The sequence below is a fragment of the Mastigoproctus giganteus genome, chromosome 3 (assembly GCF_048544385.1).
Source record: "Mastigoproctus giganteus isolate SK-2022 chromosome 3, ASM4854438v1, whole genome shotgun sequence".
Taxonomy (NCBI): domain Eukaryota; kingdom Metazoa; phylum Arthropoda; class Arachnida; order Uropygi; family Thelyphonidae; genus Mastigoproctus; species Mastigoproctus giganteus.
Genome location: NC_143577.1, coordinates 104,882,879 through 104,903,337, shown reverse-complemented (window position 1 = coordinate 104,903,337; position 20,459 = coordinate 104,882,879). Strand labels below are relative to the sequence as shown.

Here is a 20,459-nt window from a genome sequence, read left to right as displayed (position 1 = left end):
TTCCATGTACAATGGTATCAAAAGCTTTCCTGAAATCCAAGTGTATGATATCAAAATTTTTTGCATCCAATTCCTTTGTTACCACATTGTAGTATCCAATCAAATTGGTCAGGCAAGATTTCCCTTTAACAAACACAAAGAGCACTCCTTCATAGCTCTCACAAATCTTGTTGCCCTTCACTGTACCCGTTCCAGCAGCTCTATCCTTCCTAAAAATGCCCTTCAGACATGTATGCAGTACTTAAGATGTGGTCTGACCATTGCCTTATACAATAGGATAATCTCTTCCTTATCCTTGTTAGCAAAATTTCTGTATATTATTGACAAAACCCCTGTGAGCTGCCCTGGCAGTGTGCCTACACTGCTCAGAAAAGTTCATCTGACTGGACAATTACCCTCAGGTCTTTTTCATTTTCCACACCCTGAGTGTAGTACCACATAGTCGATATGTTACTCTGCGGTTACCACCACCTATATGCAGTGGTGAGCTCTGAATATTTTAACAATGGACTCGCAGTTTTGCCTACTTTTTGATGACTGCAGCGGATGACGTCACGGAAGTGACGTCATCCGCTGTAGGCTTCCGCCAGAGGTGCTTTTGATGTTCACACTACTAGTCTTTGCGGAGCACTCACTAGTAGTGTGATTACTTCAGGAAGTATGTCACAATCGTACTTCCTGAAGTAAGTATGATTGCAACAATACAAGTATTTGTCATATGACTGCAACAATCAGTACAAATATTTGTCAACAAATTATTTTTTTGTCTCGCATTTTCGTAACATTCCATTGTTAGTTTCCCCAACAGCTGCTTATGTCACTTCAACTACAAGATCGGCATTTCAATCGACGCTGTTTTCTAGACATTTATATACGTTGCAATTGCAACTATACATCTCTTGGTTTAGTTATCATAAATCCATTGTATCTTGTCTTCCAGAAATTATGAAAATTTGCGAATGATCAATAAAATACAATATTTACAATACAAAAGCTCTTTTATTTTGTAATCAATATACAAATCAAAATACCTAAAAGAAACGCGAAGGATTCACATAAAACCATCTACCACTTTTTTATTTGTCTCTCTCTGTTTTTTTTTTTTAACAACTAGGGAAATGGATACATTTTTTTTCATTATAAAATTTTAATACTGCGAATAAAAAAATAACACAAAATATTTCCCATATCACAAATAACAAAAACTATCACAAAACATTCTACAATATAAAAACAAATATTAACATAAAAAACACTCTTCTAGAAAAGGTACACAAAAATCACAGATTACATGAAAAAAATAATTATACAAATATTCAAGAAAAATTTATTCTGAAAATTGCCATATGCAATTTACTTCTTTATATTTGTTGTCCATCTGCTTTGCTCAGTAGCTGAGAGATGATTTGACGTAACAATCCAGACCAAATTGAAGCAATGGTTTTCCATTTAGATGTATGGTCATCATAATCTGCAACGTATTCGATTGTCACAATATTATTCATTTATGCTGAAATCTCGCTCAGCTTCAGCTACTAATCGCAGTGGTTTCAAAGATATTTCTGACTTTCTTAATTGAAGAGGAAATTTCACTCGATTTTAAAGATAAACTGTCTTCGACAAAATCTCTAAAATCATTAAATTTTTATTTCATATTTTATCAGAAAACTTAAATTTCTTATTCATTTTTCATTGTATTCCCACGGAGACGAAAGTTCTTTCATATTCCATGATTCTAGGTAGCATATGTTTAAAATTTCTTTCAATTCCTCATCGTCAATAGTATCATTATTTTCTTTATTTAATTTAAAATTACTCTGTTGCATTAATAACTTATCCTTAATAACCTGTCACGAGGTAATTTTTTAAATGTGTTCTTACTTTTGATTCCTTCAAATTTTTCAACTTCAACATGCCCTCAATTTTAGCTTCATTCCTTCAGAATTTTTTAAATTAGCGATAGCATTGATAGTTAAAATAATTAATTTATCTGCTTTTACTATAGTGATTCTGCGACTTTGTAAAGCTGCTGAAAGGTAAGAGAGCTCCTGCAGGATGTCGATCATTAGTGCTAAATCGTTAAGAAATTCCAGATTGAAAAGTTGGTTTAATAATCCAGAATATTTAACTTTCTGATTCAAAGTGTTTGCAAAACCTCCAATCCTCACTTGCCGTATGCAAGCTATAAGCTTCCCATTGTGGCCCGAACGACTCCCGGAAAAACATGTTCCATTTTCGTGTTATTATTATAATTAGATTAATTAAGTAAAACTCTAGATCAGTGATTGACAAGTGCCATTCACTGCTCCCCCCCCCCCTCACTGTCCTCCTATGTTGATATGCCTAGGGTGTTTCCCCCCACTTTACTATGTTTTTAAATCGGAAACTCCTATACCGATTTTAACATAACTGGATAGGGGGGAAAACACCCTATCTCAGCTAAGACCCCCACCTCGACGACAAATCAACCAGAAAGTAAACACCTTCACAATAATCGTCTTCACCGAATCATAAAATGCGACCATAAAATCAATCCGTTCCACAAGACACACTGCACGGAAACAAGTGTTACCCAAATAATAGAGTTTGTCTTTAAGTATTATTATTAAGATTATTTAAAGTATATTAAAATTATTATAATACTTAAATGTTTGATTATAATTTGTATGATTTTTTGCAAATTTTAATTTGTGTTTTTGATATAATTAAATTGTGATTGAAATGTGGTGTTTGTGAAATAATTGTATTCCGTCATGATTTTAGCATTAAAAAATAAATATTTCCTTTTGTTTTCTCATATTGCCTTCTACAAGCTGCCTATCATGGCCCGAACACGTGACCCTTATACGATCCTTAATTCGCGCTGGTCTTTTGGAGATTGGTGATATAATGGATACAGTTTTATTTTATTATTATTATTTTTTTAATTATGCCTGTATGCCATTATATTTTGGAACATTTTCTTCACAGTGAAAGCCTTGAAGGGTTTCCAAATCGTCCAACATTTCATCTTTGGAAAGTTTACCTCAAAGTTGCCTCATTCCTCCTCCACCCCTCGACGTCATTACTGTCACTAGTTCTGAAACTGCAAAATATCGGAATCACTCGGATATCAGCTATTGTGACCATGTAAACATAGACAGGAGCAAGTTACTGAAACGCCTGGATCGCTCACTTCTACGAAAAACGTATGATTTCTTGTCAGGGTAAAGGGGAAGCCACAATACAGGTTGACCAGTGGATATTAACCGTGTTGGGAATCTTCTTAATCCTTTGACTGGCTATGGAAAGCATATTGATTAGCGCGACTTCTCGGAACGAGGTTCCATGGTTTTACGGCCACCAGTAACGTTGTGGAACGGTAATCCCTTTTACCCTGAATTCGCGCTTTCTAATTACCTAAAGGCCAGCGGTGTTGTACAAAGTTGTCTCTCGTAATACGTCTTCGGAAATTATTTTAAATGTTTCCATAAAAACTAAGGAAAATTAAAAAAAAAAATGAAGTTCGTTAAACAGGGGTTCGACGTAATTAACTCAAAAATGAAGCAATTTAAAAATATATAACTAGTCAATTGGGCGATTAAAATGCTGGGGATGGGTTCCCCCTGTCCTCATCATAGTTCTGGCTCTGGATACTCAATAGTTAAATTCAGGATTTCATTTGTAAAATAAATAATCGTTTCAACAATGGGCTCGCAAATTTTCAAAAAAAAATAACAATGGGCTCTCACGTGCCCACTATAGCTCACCACTGCCTATATGCAGCAATTTGCATTTGTTAAGTGTAAACTTCAGTTGCCATTTCTCAGCCCATCTTCCTAATTTTTGTAGATTGTGTTGCAGTACCTTGATAATGATCATGATCCTGCCTACCCTTGTACCATCTGCAAACTTGGACATTAAGTCTGATATGCTTTCATAAATATCATTAATCAATATAGAAAACAACACAGGGCCAAGCACCATACCCTGGGGGCTCCACTAATAACTTTAGTCCATGAAGAGCAGTGTCCATTGATATTCACTGTCTTCTACTCTGCATCTTTTTATCCATAGCATTAATTTGCTCTTAATGCCACTTCTCTGATTTGTACAGCAGTCTTATGTGCAACAGTATTAAGTTTTTTTGAAATCCAAGTATATTATATATAAAATTATTTTTGCATCGAGTACCTTTGCGACTGTATAGTAGTATGCAATCAAATTGTTCAGACAAGACGTTTCCTTAACTAACCCATGCTGTGTCCGAACTATATGTGCAGTCTTGTCTAGATGATCCTGCAATGCTTCTTTAACTAGTGACTCCGTAATTTTCCCTGGAACAGAAGTTAAACTAATAGGTCCGTAATTACTCATATCACCCTTTGATCCGTGTTTGTGAATTAGGGAAACATTTGCATATCTCCAGTCTGTGGGGACTTCTCTGAATCCAAATATACTTTTATAATTATGGCTAACGGTTTTTCTTCGTTAGCCAAAATTCTGTGTGAATTTAGTTGCTGAATAGTTATTCACTTTGTTAGCAACCTGAGCAGGATCATCAACAGTGAATCATTGGTATCAAGTGGACCATTGTGATTCATCCCCTTCCTTCTTATTGTTTACCTAAATAAAGGAGTCTTTGTAAAAGATTTCTCATCTGCCTTGTATTGCCTAACCTCCTTTGTGACTTGATTCCAGACTAGTTTGTATGTACCATAGGTTTCTATATTATCTGAATTTATGTGCATCCCAGGCATTCTTCATCTGTGCCACATGTCTCATTAGTTCATCTGACATCCATTTTAGTGTTTGAATGGTAATTCTTAGATGGTATGATCTATACATATTTTCCTGAATGCTTCCCATTTAGAATTTTTTGTTGGTAACATCATTAGTTGCTCCCACTGCACAGAATTTAAAAACTGTGAAACCACTGTAGTCTCCTTTATGAATGCAAAAACCTTTCTCTTTACCCTTGATTATTGTTACTTCTTTAAGTTAATCCCACATCAGTACACGGTGATCATTGCCACCTTATGATTCTTTTATTTGCATCTTCTTAATACATAAGGAATCACTGCTGATAACCAGATCAAGAGTCATCCAATTAATCCACAAAAGTATTTCTAATGTGTGAATAATCAACCAACAAGTCCCAGTCAATTTCAGGTAAGATAAAATCCCCCATTACAGGACAATCTGATTTACTGGCCTGCTCTTTCTCTGTACCGTTCGTTGTACTCATCAGAGACATTAGGCTTATAACACACTACTACTAATCTCATTGTTGAAATCCTAGGTACAGATGTTTCTCATCTATTTCCTGCCAGATCACACCCCTGATATTAGGATGGAGTTCCACATGTGGATAATATGTGACCAAAAATGGCAGTGGCTGATGTTGATACCTTTTCTACACATCTGGATTAGCACAAGAGTGCACTAATCCTAAACAAACAAATCAGTTGTTGGACCTAAATCCCTTATCGAGGTTTTTCTATTACCTTAGACATGCCATTTCCGTTGAATTTTTAGGCATAACTATTAATATTCACTGTGATCCTAAAACTGAAAAACTCGTTGCTGGAACCACCTAATTCAACTCTGGCAAGCTTGGTGGTCTCCTTCCATAGGTATGATCACAAGAAAGTTTATTCCATCTGAGTTCTTTGCCTTACAAAAGTCTGTTCTAAAATGGTTCAGTCCAAGCCTCTCCACTCTTTTTCTTCTAACCAGCCATGGTTCCCTTAATGCTAAACTTGCTATGCTTAACCTGTCTGACTCTTCCCTCTGTAACTGTGGCAGCCCAGAAAACTGGCAGCATGTTCTTTTCACTTGTCCATATTACTTGGATCTTTGTCAGCCTCTGTCTGCTGTCTGTCAACCATTTTTCTCCCCGCAATGAGCCATCTCTCTTGGACTCCAAAGAAAAATTTAATCTTCTGCAAGATTTTGCACATAAAGCCTTCACCAGACTTGGAAAATTCATCAGTAGTGCTTCAGTTCTGGGAACTACTGCTATTTCAGCTCTACCTCCAGTCCAGGCCATCACCTGCATTGTCGCTATTTTTTGATATCACCACCAAGTACTATCTTCACCATCACTTTCTGCTTGGACAGTGCTAATCTTACTTGTATGACTCTGAATGATACCACTGTGTTTTCCTGCTGCCCTCCTGAAAAAGCAAAAGTGTTCTGAAAATGGGAAAAAAAACAGGGGCCAACTAAGACCATATCAGTTTCAAGGAGAGTCAATTTTCTTAAAATTTGTGTCAGCAGGTGGACTCATCTGCTGACACAGGTTATCCTGTGTGGAATCTTTATCTCTTCACTCTTTCCCCCTTTAATTCATGTCTTTTCCTTTTTTCCATATGTCAAGTGTTTACTTTTTAATTTTTATTCTTCCTCCTTTTATGATATTCTTTACCCTGTTGTGTTTCTCATTGCTGGCACCACTGTGCTGGTGTAGGATTTTTATTTCATTTTATTTTATTTATTTACTTATTTACTTATTTTTATCTTTATTTTTTTGTAGTTTGCTATCAATTCCTTATTTCTATTATTTTTATTTTATTTTTCTTAATTTTATTTTTATCATTTTATTACTTTACTATTTTATTTTATTTTATTTGCTTATATTTTGAATGGTTTGGATAATTAGTACATGATACTTGAGGTTTGCTGCAGTTCGTGCACAGTTGAAGCCTGCCTCCTCATGGCGTAGATGGGCATCAGGATGTACCCTCTGGTGCTTGTTGCTTCCTGATAGCAAAAGTGGCCAGAAACAACTAAACAACATAGCAAACACACATGGTACAGACATAACATTAACACATTTCTGGCCTTTCTGCAGAATATCATCACACTGTACCATGGTGGAGTTGAACTAGCATTTGGGAGCCGCCTTACACAAGATCCTATACATATCTACATGTCTACTTTATTATAACTCCCCAGGGCTAGAAACAATAAACCTAATTTTGCTTTTTCTTCTGACTCTACTCCAATTGCCTTTAAATGTTCCATGAAGTCCAAAGGTACCCAAACAATGCTGTGACCTTGAGGAAAATTTTATCCAAATTTATGAATGTCAGAGATTCTCAGCCTTCTAGTATCCTATAATTGGGAAGACTCGGTCAGCAGCAAGGTATGATGATGGGTATTGGCAAGATACCTGAAACATTACTCAATGTATATTAGTTTAGGTAACGCCTAAATAAAATATATTAAAAACTCTACGTGCTATGAGAGTGGTAATTTAAATATATTATAATTTAAAAGGAGATTCTAAATTAGCAAGTCTTTGACAGGGAATATCAGAGAGACATAAATATCACCTTTGAAGTAAAATAAATTGTAGAGCAAATAATTAGGGCAACTGATATGTGCAGTTTCTGAAGAAAGTGATAATTGGGATTCTGTGAGAAAAAGTAAGTGTCACTTGGCATATTTTAGGTGGAAATGTACATCATTGAGATTGGACCTGATATTTTATATCACAGATATACATAAAAAAAAAAAAAAAACTGCAGCCATTATCAACCTGCAGGATGGAAGCCTCCTCAACAATTCACGTTGAGGGAAATGGACCATAATCTGCCATGCTGGTCCAGTGCGGATTGATTGACCATATTTAGCAGTCAGGGGCTTGAACACCCTGTGTACTCAAGGAGCGTGTGCTACTACTACACTCTCGCTCCTGACCACTCGGCTGCGGCAGCCTATGTTTGTGAAAATTCACATTCCTCATTCATTTCACATATATTTGTGAAATGAATGAGGAAGTTCTTGGGAGCTTTAGATCTTTTTTTCAATTAAGTTTTTTCTGATAATTTGACTATTCATAATGCATTCAGTAGAAACCCAATGGTATTGAGATGTGGGATTCGACTGGCCAGTGCCTATGCTTGAAGTTTTCCTTGTGCTCCTATGACCACCTCTTTCACACATTTGGCATGGTAAATGGATGCATTATAGTGTTGAAAGTATCTGTGTTCATGGTGAACATAAAACAGTTTCACCTGATCTATAGTGATACCTAAGGTATATTAGGTATTTGCATTGTTTTCTAGTGGGATCAGGGAAACAGACCATTATCTCTTGCATCCACATAGCCAGGTGGGCAGGAGCAGTAGTGCATAGCACACGCTTCTTGATTAGACCGGGGTTCGAGCCCGTACCCACCACATATGGAGGATGCGGTAGGTCAGGGAATGACCACCGCATATTCCCAGCCCAGATAAAGTGTTGAAAGTTTCTGAAGTAAGTGATAATTGGGATTCTGTGAGAAAAAGTAAGTGTCACTTGGCATATTTTAGGTGGAAATGTACATCATTGAGATTGGACCTGATATTTTATATCACAGATATACATTAAAAAAAAAAAAAAAAAAAACTGCAGCCATTATGGGTGAGGGTTGGCATCAGGAAGGGCATCCGGCTGTAAAAATTGCATGCCAAAACAATGAAAAAACGCTGACCCCATATAATAATGGGAAAAAGGCGAGGATAAACATCTCTTGCATCCACATGCTCTGTCAGTATATGACATGATAGTTTCTGTGCCCCATTCAGGTGTCCTCCTTATGTCCATTGTTCCATTGGATTAGGATTCACTGGCCACATGACTTGCTTCAGCATTCTTTCATTGTTCTTTTGCTGTCACCTGCATAGCAGTATTTTCTGATTGGTGTTCTGAGATCAGTGGTTTTCCTTAAGATCTACTCACTTATTGGATTCTTTGTACAATTCTTTGCATGGTATGGATACTTATGGCAGTGATTACATTTGATAATACACTTCAGTTGTTGAGCAATTCACTCTTTTGCCTTACATTGTCTCTGATGTTTTCTGGCATTTTTTTCCATTTGTTAGAGACTAATGACACTGGTCTTTGAACATTCAAAGTGTAGCCACAATTGTACCTCTGACAATTGTACTCCTTTATAGAAATCTGAGATGCTGTCCAGTCTGTTTCGTGCGAACTGATTTGGGCATTAGTTCATATGGATTTGTAGTGATTTTCTCTGTGCACATACACATCCCGCCCGTCCACCAAGTTGATCCCTTTGATTTATCTATTTTTGTGTTGGTATTTTTTTGTGTATAGCCCAAACCCCTATGGTCCTAATGAAGTGGCCTAGTACTGTAGTTAAATAAAGTTAAATACTCAGTTATAAATTAAATGTTGAAAAAAAAAGTTTTTTCTAAAAACAAGTTTTCTTGTTTTTAGAAAACAAAAGAAATGCCAGAAAAAAAGTTTTTCTAACAACAACTTTTCTAAAAACAGTTTTTCTAAAAGCTGTTTTTAGAAAAACAGCTTTTTCTAAAGCCATTTTTCTAAAATGGCTTTAGAAAAAGCTGTTTCAGCTATTTACATTTTCATGTTAAGTGAGGAATTCCTATATTTGTAATTTAGCACTCTAGATATGTATACTCATTTCTTTATTTTTTTGTTGGCATGCCTGCTATTAGAAGAAAAAGACATGGATCGACTTTTCAAACTTCCAACAACAACTTATATAGGAGGAACTGAAACTGTGTTAACACTACGTGAAATACTTCAAAGGCTGGAGGTAACTTATCAGTGTTCTTTTGTAATTTTTCTCTTTCATATTCCTATGAAACGCTGTATAATTTTAGAATAGTTTCAATTTAGAAGCAAAAACAGCAAATCTCCTTTCAGCAGTTAAAGTTTTTTGCTAATGATTTTGCTATTGAATTTTAAGAATGTCTTTACAGAATTCATTATTAGTAAAATAATAAGAGGAGTATACCTCAATATAGTGCGTAGAACACTTCCGTATGATACCCTCCAGAAATTAAAACGGAAAAAACGAAAAAATCGACAACTTACCGGTACATTAGAGTAAAATATAAATAATTAAATAATCAATTTAACACAATTCAAATCAATTTAAACAATTAAAAATCAAATTAACGCAATTAAAAGAATCTAACGAAAATATTCAAAAACGATTTTCCTTCCTGAAGCTGACAACGCTTTTCGACCGTATGTCGTGATCACAGGAATGAAAATTACCGAATCAGGTTAAACCTGATACTTAAATAGAGATTATTTGTCTTCGCGCATGTGCGTAAAGGTCCACGCATTGGAGATCAAATATGGCCGTCGGACATTAACAGAATTCTCGTGTAATTTAATTTCAACAGTTTCTGCAATTAATAGTCGCGTATAATTACGTTGAACGTTAAGTATTTTGGCCTCGTTAAATAAAAAAGTATGTTTTTCGTTATTAAGGGCATGAAAGGCTAATTCTGACGCTGCTGAACGAGAAGCACGAACAGAGGCTTCATGTTGATTTACACGAATATTAAGAGAAAATCGGGTCGAACCTTGATAAGACGAGTCGCAATCACCACAAGAAATGTTGTATACCAGATCATTAATTTGTGTTGCGAACGCTGAAAGAACCGAGCGATTGTTCAGTATAGTGTGTAACTTCCGTATTGGCCTAGCTACAATTTTAGATTCGGTATCTTTAAAGAATCTGTTAAGCTGTTTGTGCCACTGTTCAACATATGGGACAGAAATAAAGTATTTTTTGATATTACTATTGTTGATTGGTGTAGTATTTTGTATCTTATCCTTAGCTTGTACCCTATGGAAGTCTGTTCCACCAACCAACCACCCGCTGGCTAAAGGCAAATTTCCGCACGTCTATCCTACATCTGTCTTTCCTCAATTTGAATTTATGCCCTCTCAGGTGATTATTCTGAGCTAGAGGAAGAATCCCATCAGCATTGAGCATGCTTAAACCATTCAAGGCTTTATACACCTCTATCAGATCACCTCGCTGGTGCCTAGTCTCCAGACACTGTAATTTGCAAAACTTAAGCCGTTCTTCGTAAGAGCACCCCTTTGTTCCATTCACTAATCTTGTTGCCCTTCTCTGTACTCGTTCCAGCAGCTCTACATCCTTCTTGAAATGAGGCCTCCAGACCTGTATACAGTACTCTAGGTGTGGCCTGACCATCGCCTTATACAATGGAATAATCACCTCCTTATCCCTGCTGGAAAAATTCCTGAATATCATTGACAATACTCCATGAGCTACTCTTGCAGCCCGTCTGCACTGCTCAGAGAACTTCATATCTGCCTGCACAACCACCCCCAAGTCCCTTTCATTCTCTACCACTGTCAGTGTTGTACCACAGAGTTGATACGTTGCTCTGGGGTTGCTGTTTCCCACGTGTAGTACTTTACATTTGTCAATGTTAAACTTCATTTGCCACCTCTCAGCCCATCTGCTCAACCTTTCCAGATCCTGTTGCAGCAGCATAGTGTCAGTAGTGTCCTTGACAACCCTGCCAACCTTTGTATCGTCTGCAAACTTGGACATTAATCCCGATATACCATCATCAATATCATTTATAAATACAGAAAACAATAATGGACCCAACACTGAGTCCTGAGGGACTCCACTAATAACGTCAGTCCACGATGAGCAGTGTCCATTGATTACCACTCTCTGTCTTCTCCCCCTCAACCACCCCTTTATCCATAGCAGTAATTTGCCTCCAATGTCACACTGCTCCAATTTGTGTAGCAGTCTTCCATGTGCAACAGTATCAAAAGCCTTTCTAAGATCCAAGTATATAATATCAAAGTTATTCCCTGCATCCAGTTCTTTTGTGACTGCATCATAGTATCCAATCAAGTTGGTCAGGCAAGACTTCCCCTTAACAAAACCATGCTGTGTCTGAGCTATAACTGAAGTCTTGTCTAAATGATCCTGCAGTGCTTCTTTAACCAGTGCCTCCATTAATTTTCCTGGAACAGAAGTTAAGCTCACAGGTCTATAATTACTTGTGTCAGCCTTTGATCCTCCTTTGTGAATTGGGGTCACATTTGCACATTTCCAGTCTATGGGTACCTCCCCTGAGTCCAAGGAAGCTCTTATAATTATGGCTAAGGGTTTGCTTACTTCCTTTGCTGCCTCCTTTAATATAACTGGATAGATCCCATCCACCCCGGGTGCCTTTCTTGTGTTTATCTTCAACAGTTTCTCCTCCACTTTACTCCCAGTTATTTCAAGATTCTGTAACTTACTGCTAGAGTTGAATACACCTCTGGCATTCCCCTCGCTGAATAACTCCTCATGTGTGAATGTCGATGCAAAATATTCATTTAGTTTGTTAGCTACCTGAGCAGGATCATCAACACTTGACCATCAATATCAAGAGGACCAATCTGATTCATCCCTCTCCTTCCAGAGTTTACATAAGTAAAGAACTCTTTGCTGTTTTTCTTTGCATCCCTTGCCAAGGATTTCTCGTAATCTGCCTTCGCCTGCCTAACCTCCTTTGTAACTTGGTTGCATATCAACTTGTATCTATCATAGGCTTCTGTGTCATGTGTTAATTTGTAAGTATCCCATGCATTTTTCTTCTCTGCCATATGCCTCATTAGTTCATCTGACATCCATTTTGGCCTAAACCTTGAACAATATTTCTTAGTTGGTATGTAAAGCCTAGTAGCTTCCAAGATAAGTTCTTTGAATGCTTCCCATTTTGAATTTGCTGTTGGTAACATCATCAGTTGGTCCCACTGTATAGAATTTAAATACTGTCTCAGTCCATCGTAGTCGCCTTTACGGAAGCAATAACCCTTCCCTTTACCCCTAATGGTAGTTACCTCTTTGAGTAAATCCCACTTCAGCACACTGTGATCACTGCCACCTAGTGGTTCATTTATCTGCAGATTCTTAATGCATGAAGAATCACTGCTGATAATCAAATCAAGAGTATTACTCCCTCTAGTTGCCTCCCGAACATGCTGATGTAGAAAACAATCATCCAATAAATCCACAAAAGCCCTGCTAGTGTGTGAGTATCCAGCCCCCAAATTCCAGTCAATATCTGGGAAATTAAAATCTCCCATTATAAGACACTCTGATTTACTGGCCCATTCTGTTTCCCTGTACAGTTCCTTATTATACTCATCAGAGTCATTAGGCCTATAGCACACTCCTACTCTCAATTTTGATCTCCCAATGTTTATGTCACACCAAACTGACTCCACACTGCACTGTCTAGCGATGTCGACTGGCTTCACTTCCTTGGTTTTTATGTGTTTCTTAACTAATAGCATAACACCTCCCCCCTTCCTATCCTGTCTATCCTTTCTGTAGACGTTGTACTCACCAAATTGCAGTTCCGCATCCCTTATATCTGTGTGACACCACGTCTCTGATATCCCAACAATATCTGCCTTCGATGTTTTGAGCAATACCTCAAATTCATCAAATTTATTTACTAAACTCCTAGCATTGGTGTACACGCAAGTATACCTGCACCTGTTTCTATTCTTAACTACCCTAACACAACCCATGTGATTACTTGTACCACAATGGCTCCCAGCAGTCTCTGAAATACCATGCATCTTGTTTTTCAGGCTTCTGCTCATTCTAATAGAAGCAGTGCAAGAATCTCTTTCACCTCTGCCAGTGGCTACTGTCAATCTATTGGTCTTTGTCTCCCCCCAAGCTAGCAGTTTTCCGACCCACCTAACACTGCCTCGATAGCATCAGCAAATATTCTTGCACCCTTTCTATTTAAGTGTATCCCATCCCTGTAGAAGCAGTCTCTCCTGTTAACAAGTACAGTCCAGGCTGAAAAAAAATTCTACCCCCTGAGCCTTGCACAATCTTTCCAGGGCCGAATTGATCGACAAGGCTCTCATCATATACTCCCTCCTATCGTGTCTGGGCAGAATTGCAGACACTTTCAAATTCAACCCTAATTCTCGGCTTTTGTTCAACAGTGACCTGTACTTGTTAAGTAATTCTGCCGGTCTCCTACTCTTAATATTATTAGTGCCAACGTGTACAACTATATCACCTTTTGTGCCCTTAAAAGATGATATTCGCTCTACAACGTCATCAACCTTTGCCCCTGGCAGACATACCCTGGTCCTGTTCCACCTATCTTTTTTACAAAGCATGTTCCCCGTTTCCCTGACAATAGAGTCACCAACAACTACTAGTTCCTTCGGGACCAGCGCATTCTGCCTTGGGGGTTGTCTCTGTGTCACGCGATGCCCAAGTGCAAGCTCTGGCGTTGATATGGGCAGCTGAGAGCTTGATGGGCCCCTCAATTTAGTTTCTTCGAGGGCATCCACCCTGTCCTTCAAGCTCTCATATAGGCCCAAAAGAACGCCGAGTTGTTGCCTGATATCGATACACTCCTTGCATCGCACACACACAAAGACAGCCCCCTTGGCAGTATCATGTCCCGTACCCGATTGCTCTGCAAACATCAAGCAAACTGTGCATTTTATAAGGCTGTGAGTCAGAGGACAACTGCCCCCCTCAGTTCTGCTCTGAGCCACAGCACTTCCATTAGCTTGAGCCTTTTGCTTTGCTGCTCTGGTCTGAGTCATGATTCTATTAATTTATTAATTAATTATGTTATTTTATTAATTATATTACGTTTGTAATCTAAGTCGTTATATGTATTTATTTAAACGTACAATTTAACTGCTAACGAAGTTCAACTAACGCTATCTAGTACGGTATATAACCTACGGTATATCTAGTACGGTATCACAATGGCGGGAAAGTTAATAACGGTAGTGGTAGTTACGAACACGTGGAAACCCTTACCGATACTTTTACAAGGCCGAGTAAAGAATAAATACACCAAATTAATCAAAAAATCACAAAATAATGTTATACTACTAAATTTAAATCAAAAGTTTTAGAAAAATAATAATTTCAAATCAATAAATAAGAAAAATCCACTTAGCGGCTTGGAACACGACCGTCACTAGTAGCCTCGTCAGCAGAAGGGTTTCATAATGTAATATGTATGTGTGGCTAAAAATGAAAATGCCGAGTTCCTGTAGGAAACAATAGCCCGAATAGGAAACCCAGTCTTGTGTAATTTTACCTGACCAAAAAGTGCAGAAATATTGTATGTTCTGGACTTCAATTCCTTTAACTGAACCATAGTAATGTAGTCGTTTTTTCTATATGTGGTTAACGTTTTATTGTATTGATTGACCAAATTGGTAAACAATGCCGAGTCTACTTCACGATAAGTGGAGGTATCTGACACAACTGAATCTAATTTATTAATATAATCATGTTTATCTAGTATTACCACCGTATCTCCTTTATCTGCCCTCTGTATAATAATGTCCTTATTTCCCCGAAGTTCTCATAAAGCTGAACTGTCATGTGTATTCAATTTAGGAAGTCGCGTTTCTTTTATGTTATTCACTACTCGGTTAACTTGTTGAATAAATACATCTTTTTGTGGAACATTACGAAGTCCAAATTCAATATCAATTACGCATTGTTTTTTTAGGCAGTTTTCGAGGTGGTAAATTATAATTTAATCCTTTGGATAAAAGCGAAATCTGGTCCTGCGATAGTGTACACGAGGAAAGATTTGTAACCTGTTGATATGTCGGTTTGTTGGATACTGGGTGAGGGGGTGTTCGTGAACTAGCTGACATATTCTGAGGTAGCACGTTGTGTGTCTGTGGGGGGGGGATGTCACCCAACTCGTATGAACTTTCCTATTCGACGTATTGTTTCCTACAGGAACTCGGCATTTTCATCCTTAGCCACACATATATATTACATTATAAAACCCTTTAGACAGGTAATACAATTTGGGATTAAGAACTACGATACATTATTTAATAAGCTTAAAGACTGTAGACTCGGCGACAATGACAATTTATTCTCACTAGATGTTACCTCATTATATACGAATGTAAACGTTGAATACACATTAGATATTATTTGGGATATGTTAAATAAAAACTCGACACCGATTAATTATACGAAGCTACCTATTAAGGAAATTTTTCACTTAATTAAACTGTTAGTTGAGGCTAACTACATCACCTTTCGAGACAAGGTGTACAAACAAATTTTTGGATTACCAATGGGTTTGAGCCTGAGTGGCTTAATGTCAGAGATCTATCTCTCAACGATTGAACAGATACATTTGACACCTTTTCGAACCCGTATCACATACTATGGGAGGTATTTAGACGATGTTCTAGTTATTACCAATAGTAATACTATCCAAGACATTTTACATTCGTTTAATAATATTCATTCTAGACTCAAATTTACATTGGAAAGGGAGGATACAGATACAAAGTCATTAAACTTTCTAAATTTCACACTTACCCGGGATTTGAATAAAATACAATTTAGCATCTATCGAAAACCTACAAACACCGGTATGCTTCTACATTATAATAGCTATCACCCATTCACCTACAAAAAATCGATTATCTTTAATCAATTTCTTAATGCCTACAAATATTCAACGACGGAATCTGCTTTGGACTCAGAAATACAAATATTAACTAGCAGATTCTTAAACAGGGGTTATTCCATGACCACAATAAACCAAATTAGGGTACAAGCTAAGGATAAGATACAAAATACTACACCAATCAACAATAGTAATATCAAAAAATACTTTATTTCTGTCCCATATGTTGAACAGTGGCACAAACAGCTTAACAGATTCTTTAAGGATACCGAATCTAAAATTGTAGCTAGGCCAATACGGAAGTTACACACTATACTGAACAATCGCTCAGTTCTTTCAGCGTTCGCAACACAAATTAATGATCTGGTATACAACATTTCTTGTGGTGATTGCGACTCGTCTTATCAAGGTTCGACCCGATTTTCTCTTAATATTCGTGTAAATCAACATGAAGCCTCTGTTCGTGCTTCTCGTTCAGCAGCGTCAGAATTAGCCTTTCATGCCATTAACGAAAAACATACTTTTTTATTTAACGAGGCCAAAATACTTAACGTTCAACGTAATTATACGCGACTATTAATTGCAGAAACCGTTGAAATTAAATTACACGAGAATTCTGTTAATGTCCGGCGGCCATATTTGATCTCCAATGCGTGGACCTTTACGCGCATGCGCGAAGACAAATAATCTCTATTTAAGTATCAGGTTTAACCTAATTTTCATTCCTGTGATCACGACATACGGTCGAAAAGCGTTGTCAGCTTCAGGAAGGAAAATCGTTTTTGAATATTTTCGTTAGATTCTTTTAATTGCGTTAATTTGATTTTTAATTGTTTTAAATTGATTTGAATTGTGTTAAATTGATTATTTAATTATTTATATTTACTCTAATGTACCAGTAAGTTGTCGGTTTTTCCCGTTTTAATTTCTGGAGGGTATCATACGGAAGTGTTCTACGCACTATATTGAGGTATACTCCTCTTATTATTTTACTAATATTATTATCAACGTAGAACATATTGAGTAGTACAGCTCTGATTCATACCATACAATTCATTATGTTTAACTGTTAAGAGGAACTGTTGTATGTTGTTCGCTGCAAAAAAAAAAAAAAAAAAATATATATATATATATATATATATATACAGGTTGACCATCACTAATCTGGTTCCACGGCTAATCCGGACATAATTTTCGCAAAGATAATTTAAAATTTCTCAGGTCGGCGCACTGACCTGCCACTACTGTTTTGGTGGCATTGGTTGCAGCATCAGCTGTTGGCACAAACTCATCGGCTCGAAAACACTGGCAAGCCATTCCCACTTGTTTTGCTGCATTTATTATTATAACCTGCTCACATTTAGCCCCAGCCATGATTCCAATGCATAAAGGAAATGCCTCTCGTGGTGGAAAGCGCAAACACCGTACGTTGTCTGTAATAGATAAAGTTGAACTTCTGAAAAAACTTGACAGTGGTGTGTCTGTGAGAAGTTTAACTCTGCTTAATTGTAAATTCCAGCAATTTCTCTCAGTTCCTCTTATTTTAGTAATTTTATTTTAGCCATTCTATTTTAGATTTTTTTTTTTGTTTACAACACACTTGTACAAACTTGCAAAAAAACACAACACAATATGATGGATAATACAATGCCCTAACGAACTTGTTTTCACAAAATCTCTAACAATACTGACAAACTTATTGTGATGTTTGAGTTTATTTTATCATAATTAGTTTTGTTGTAGCGCTCGCCGTGCGTGCAATAAACTAATCACAAATGACCTTCATATGTATGCCGTAAAAGCGTCACACGTACGTGGCCGACACAGCTTCTAACCAACATATGTGGCCACATTGGCCACATATATGCAACATAAAAGAATACTTTTTTTTTATACATATTTTAAGCAAAAAAACGACAACACTGACATTACAATATTTTAGAATTACTATTCAAATTATTTGCAAAATATTTTTTGTCCCCTGGGGAATGTTTTTCTTAAACTAGCTTGGCAGTCAATGTGTTAAAGGTAGGAGGACATGGTTAGCTGTTGGTTAAACTGTATGTGCTAAAATAACGACTAGTGATATGGCAAACTCACTAATCCAGCACCCCACAGGTCTCAAAGCTTCTGGAAAAGTGATGTTCGACCTGTGTGTGTGTGTGTGTGTGTGTGTGTGTGTGTGTGTGTGTGTGTGTGTGTAGAATTATACCTATATTTGAATAGCGTTTAAAATAGTTGGAAACAGAATCTTTCATAATAAAATAAAATAGTACAGCATACATCAGAGGCAGCAAAAAGCATATTTCTCTACATGATGCTTGAAATATAACCATATAATTTATTTATATGGTTATATTTCAAGTGAAATAAGATAAGAGTTATTTTAACTCTTATTCTTATTTATACGGTTTTATATATATATATATATATATATATATATATATACAAAGGGTACTAGGAAAGTTTTGCAATATGACGCAACAATGAATCACAGGAAGCTGCTTGTTGCTGCATGTTGAGACATGTTCATACGTGCATAGTAGCCGCCGCGCCAAGTCGATGGGCTCAATTATTCATTAGTAGTGAGAGTGTAAAGTGCTTGCGATGGCATCATGGTCACGAAATGAGATAAGGACAGTTTTACGGTATAATTTCGTGCGTGGTTTAACCATAGACCAGTGCTTAGAAGAAATGACTCTTGCACTAGATGATGATTGTCCACATCGTACGATATTCAGGTGTTATAGAGAATTCCAAAGGGGAAATTTCACTCTGGAGGATTCTGAGAGGCCGGGAAGGCCACGAACGTCAGTTACGGAGGAAAACGTTACTGCTGTGAGGAAAATGCTTGACGAAAACAGGCGAGTGACCTACCAACAGATAGAGGATACTTTGGGCCTAAATGCACCAGCAATTTGTTCGATTCTGCAAGATCATTTGCACGTGAAGAAACTTTGTTCTCTCTGGGTGCCGCATCAACTGACTGAAGAGCAGATGACACGACGTGTGACTTGGTGCCCGGAGATGTTAAAAAAGTTTGATAAGGGACAATCTCGGTATGTGAACAACATCGTGACAGGTGACGAGACTTGGCTGTACTATTACGATCTGCCGACCAAGGCTCAAAACAAAGTTTGGGTCTTTGATGATGACGACACACCCGTAATTGTCAGAAAATCCCGATCTGTAAAGAAGAAAATGATAGCTGTATTTTTAAAATTGAGTGGAATTGTGGAACGTGTCGTTTTGGACACGCAGAAGACAGTCACAGCTAAGTGGTATACTGAACAATGCCTGCCTAAAGTCATTGGATCTATGAAGAACCTGCAGCCAAAGTCAAGAATGAACACCTGGTACCTCCATCACGATAATGCTCCAGCTCACCGCGCCAAAGCCTGCACCGAATATTTGACCATGACAGGACTGAAACTTCTTGAGCACCCTCCCTACAGTTCAGACCTTGCTTCCTGCGACTTTGCACTGTTCCCACATGTGAAAATAAAGCTAAAAGGGAGGCGGTTTTCCATTGATGAGGACCTTCTACGGGCTTGGGACAACGAGTGTGCTTTACTCCCTAGTGAAACTTGGCAGAACTGGTTTAAAGATTGGTTTCGGAGGATGGAGAGGTGTATTGAATGTAGAGGAAATTACTTTGAAAAAATTAAATAAACAAAGCTGTATTGCAAAACTTTCCTAGTACCCTTTGTGTATATATATATATATATATATATATATAAAAGAAATAAATATGTAAATTCCTCTGATATCAGCTGACCAATTACATTGTTGCTAGCTAATGGTGAATTTGTTTACCTTAAAAGTTTTGTCTATTGCTTTGATAGATTTAAATCACATACTAGGCCATTAACCTCACTTTTTTCCCGTGAGGTGTGGTTCTTTGCTGTCATGCATCATTGTAATTTACCAGATTGGTCAGGCGTATCCTTATTTTATTAAGATAGAGATAAACTTCTTGTTTAGGTGTATGCTGTTGAGAATGCCCAGATAACTTCTGGTTGAATGTAACTTTAGTCGGACAGTTTACGTGAAGCGGTTTTGGTGGGGACTGAATCGTTATTCTCTTTCAAAGCTGTCTGCACTATTTGTGACAATTTCTATGAAACTCCCTCTTTGTATGATTATTATTTCATTTTTTGATTATTGCTGCAGGGATTTCTTGTGGCATTGTTGTTGAATGTTGTGCATCCTGAA

General features: G+C 37.2%; 1 protein-coding gene across 2 annotated transcripts in view; it reads left to right on the top strand.

The window, feature by feature from the left end:
• Nucleotides 1–20,459, top strand: part of LOC150088199 (2-oxoglutarate dehydrogenase complex component E1-like) — a 497,346-nt gene that overhangs the window by 66,559 nt on the left and 410,328 nt on the right. For both annotated transcript variants that reach the window (XM_090370615.1, XM_090370616.1), the window contains exon 4: nucleotides 9,456–9,556. In XM_090370615.1, the coding sequence (XP_090226741.1) occupies nucleotides 9,456–9,556 (101 nt within the window). The remainder of the gene's footprint in view (nucleotides 1–9,455; nucleotides 9,557–20,459) is intronic.